This window comes from Eptatretus burgeri, chromosome 7, assembly GCF_056783735.1.
Source record: "Eptatretus burgeri isolate ZD-2024b chromosome 7, Ebu_testis_v1, whole genome shotgun sequence".
NCBI classification, from domain to species: Eukaryota; Metazoa; Chordata; class Myxini; order Myxiniformes; family Myxinidae; genus Eptatretus; species Eptatretus burgeri.
Window position 1 is genome coordinate 7,097,580 of NC_140967.1, and position 3,710 is coordinate 7,101,289.

The following is a 3,710-nucleotide window of genomic DNA, read 5'->3' on the forward strand; positions in this document are numbered from 1 at the left end:
GAGTGTGCTGTTTGAACATACAAATATACATATACATATGTATACACACATATACATACATAGCGATTCATATACAAAGCAGGAGAAAATAATTACAAACATACACATTCAACAAATCTTATCGCATGGTTTTCAAGGCACACTCATATGTATGTCTCGATATATATATATATATATATATATATATATATATATATATATATATATATATATATATATATATATATATATATATATATATATATGTATTTCATTATGGTTGTGAAAAATAGGTCAGAGTGATTATAAATCCTCGCCCGAAGAGCTGGAGGCGGAATGCGTGTTCTCACTGATATCATCAATAGGGGTAGAGTTTGGCTCAGATTGGGCCTTCACCTCTGCGCTCTGGGGGCCACTGTCCGGCCTGAGCGAGTGTGCAGTGGAAACATTGCTTTCTGCCTCAGAACAGCACTCCTCCGCACTCCCTCCTTTGGAGGCTCTATCATTGTCCACGCTGCTCGAATCATCTTTGTTCTCGCTTCTGGTCTTTTCCTGAGTATCCTTGTCCTTCTGAGCCTGGGCCTCCTTTGAGTGCCTCCATTTCATCCGCCTGTTCTGAAACCACACCTTGACCTGATGGAAAGGTGAAACATGAAGAACAATCAGGTTTCAGAGGAAATGCAAGTATGTGTGCATATACAGAGAGATAATGGACCATTATTGTTGTACAAGTGTAACATTTTATGTCCCTATTGAAAGTAATATTCATGAAATGTTTCACTTCCACTTGTTTCACTTATAAAAACGGAACAACCCTCCGAAAGACTGCATGCTCCTAGATGCAGCACCTTATGTGCACTGATCACCAAAGCCAGTAATAAATTGTCTGCATCTCTCAAAGTAAACCTGCAACATGCATGCACTGTATTATTTCGCAGAAATAATTTGCTGAATGAACCAGGTTGTATCAAAATGAGTGCGATTATCTCACGTGTGTGTAATTAATACTCTGCAGTGACTGCAAAAATGCTTGGAATAGACAAAAATAGGTGGAAAGATATCATTGGAAACAGGTAAAAATACCTCCATTTCGAATAAACATCGGTGTAAGTTTGAATAAACATTACAAATGGTTACTTTCGTCTTGACGATTTTGGGAGATGATGACGGTGAACATAATCTAAAATATGAAGGAACGATTACTTGAAATTCATATAATGTTGTGAAAGGTCATATTATAAACCTCAGTGTAAAGCACACAAGTGTCCCTGGAATGAGGGAGCGTCGCACTTCTCACAGCGTGGACACACCTGCGCATCTGTAAGACCCAGCATCGCGGCCAGCTGCTTGCGGTCCGGCTTGGTCACATATTTCTGGATCTCGAATCGCTTTTCAAGACCCTTTCGTTGCAGGTTCGAGAAAACGGCCCGCGACCAGGACCGCTTACGCTTGAAGCTCGGAGCCATCGTTTCCTTGGTTAGGACGGCGTATGGACCTGGCGAGGTAGAAGCACAGCTATGCTGGGGATTGCATGACAACCGGTCTCGAGTGCAATTCATTTATGCCTCGGAGGTGAGAGTGTATCCGCTCGTCCGATTGTGACGTACGTCTTTCCGCACCTTAAACAGACGCCTCGCCGCCGAAAGCGCGACTCAAGTTAACGCCTGATGTGTTGCGTGCCCCTGGGGATAGCAGGAAGTCAAGTCTCCAACCAAAGTGTAGCCACAATTGCTTCCTATTTCCTCTGATTAAAATCAACACACGGACCGAGCTCCAGGCTCTCTTATTCATGCTCGGCCCGAACGCAGGGAGAGATAAAGGCCGAACATGAGTAGGAAAACCCGCTAACGTGTGCGCAGCAGAAAGTGGAGAACGTTTGATGTTTGACGGTTACACGGCAAAGCAGCAAATGAAACTGAAATCCTGAACAATCACAGCACGGCAAAAATGTTTCATGGAGCAGTACTGCAGAAAACGATAAATAATATATTTTATTTTACGTTCACGATACAGTGGGAAAGGAACAAGCGGAATGAAACATGCTACTGTATGGAGTAAAACAGTAGAAATATTCAATAAGCGCAGTCCAGTAAAGATTGAAATAAAATAAAAAGAATTTTCAACATTCTGCAGGAAATATAACACTTCTGATGCTTGATAATTGTGATTATTATTATTATTGTTATTATTATTATTATTATTACAGGGAATACAATATTAAAACTGTTAAAACGTTAAAGAATACATCTTCAATGTTTAACCATTACGATAGCATATCTATCATTCTAACTACTGATTCACTGGCACACTCACTGACTGATATTAAAGTTTGGGACCTTCCGTGTGACGTGGAAAGCTGAAATTTCACGTGCTGATGGACATCAAAGCAGATACATCACAGGACCCTCTCGGAATGCGTCCGAAAGTAAAAATATCAATAAATGGCAAAAAAGAAGAAAAAAACAGAAATGAAAAAAAAATAAATGCAGGTGAGCGACCCAAGACAATTGGGAAGTACGGTCATTTTGCGTGCCGATGGACTTCAAAGCCGATACTCCAGGAAAAAAAATCGCAGAACCGTTGGAAAGTGTCTATAAATGAAAATATAAATAAATGAAAAAAAAAACGAAATGAAAAGAACAACAAATGCAGGTAAGCGACCCGAGACAATAGAGAAGCACGGTTCGTTATTCTTTACAATGTGAAAGCAGACACCGCATATATATATATATATATATATATATATATATATATATATATATATATATATATATATATATATATATATATATATATATATATATATATATATATATATATATTCACTGACTTAGAGGTAAATATATATGAATAACTTAGAGGTAATTACACAAGCCTCTAAGTTATTTAGTCTGGGTACGAATCCTGACTCAGCTATAAACTGTCATCCCAATGTTTCACAGGCAGGGCGATTCATCAATGCGTGCCGTCCCTCGGATGGACGTTAAACGGGTGTCCCTTCTGCCAGCATTCATTGGTGTGCATTAGAGAGTAGGTGAGTTATCGCCGGCATCCTGGACAAATTTCAAATTGCTGCCCTGGATATTACTGGGAAGGCAAAGCGTAATTCTTGCAGTGAGGCTGAATTGGTTTCAATAAATCTGCTTTCAGGCAGAAGACGATCAAGACATTGTATGTATGTATGTATGTACAGTATGTATGTATTATGTTGCGATTGTTTAATATTCATATTACTGTGGGAAAAATAAAATAAAGGTTGTGTTAAACGTTCAAGGAAATCGATGAAATAAGCAGTTTTTCGGTTTTTCAACACACGGTCGTGTGAATACAGAGATATGAATGGTGATCAGTGAGTTCGAGGTTTGGCATGAAAAGCCAATTATATTTACATGACAGAAGTTTATTTACAATTTTGTGTTCAATTTTTTTTTTTTTAATAATAATTTAGTTCCCTTTTTTTGCAGGTCTTGATTTGACCATTCATTTGCCGATCAACTTGTACAAGTTGATCAGCAATGCGAATTTGCAGCATATACTGGGTTCAAGGGAAACGCAATGCGGTTATTCTTCTGCAGACGAGGCAAGCGTCGATATAGAAACAAAGGAACCGATCCACAAGTACATAGTCAACGCAATATTTGGAACAGCTCGGTATAACATTTGACGGTGCACGTACAGCACGGTACGTACACGTTTAGTTCCACGGATAAGAGCAGAACCCAATGTGCGCG

General features: G+C 39.1%; 1 protein-coding gene across 2 annotated transcripts in view; it reads right to left on the reverse strand.

The window, feature by feature from the left end:
* Positions 1-224: 224 nt before the first annotated feature.
* HLX (H2.0 like homeobox) overlaps positions 225-3,710 on the reverse strand; it is a 5,037-nt gene continuing 1,551 nt past the window's right edge. For both annotated transcript variants that reach the window (XM_085887356.1, XM_085887357.1), the window contains exons 3-4: positions 1,290-1,474; positions 225-612 (exon numbers count right to left, since the gene is read on the reverse strand). In XM_085887356.1, the coding sequence (XP_085743482.1) occupies positions 283-612; positions 1,290-1,474 (515 nt within the window). In that variant the 3' untranslated portion in view covers positions 225-282. The remainder of the gene's footprint in view (positions 613-1,289; positions 1,475-3,710) is intronic.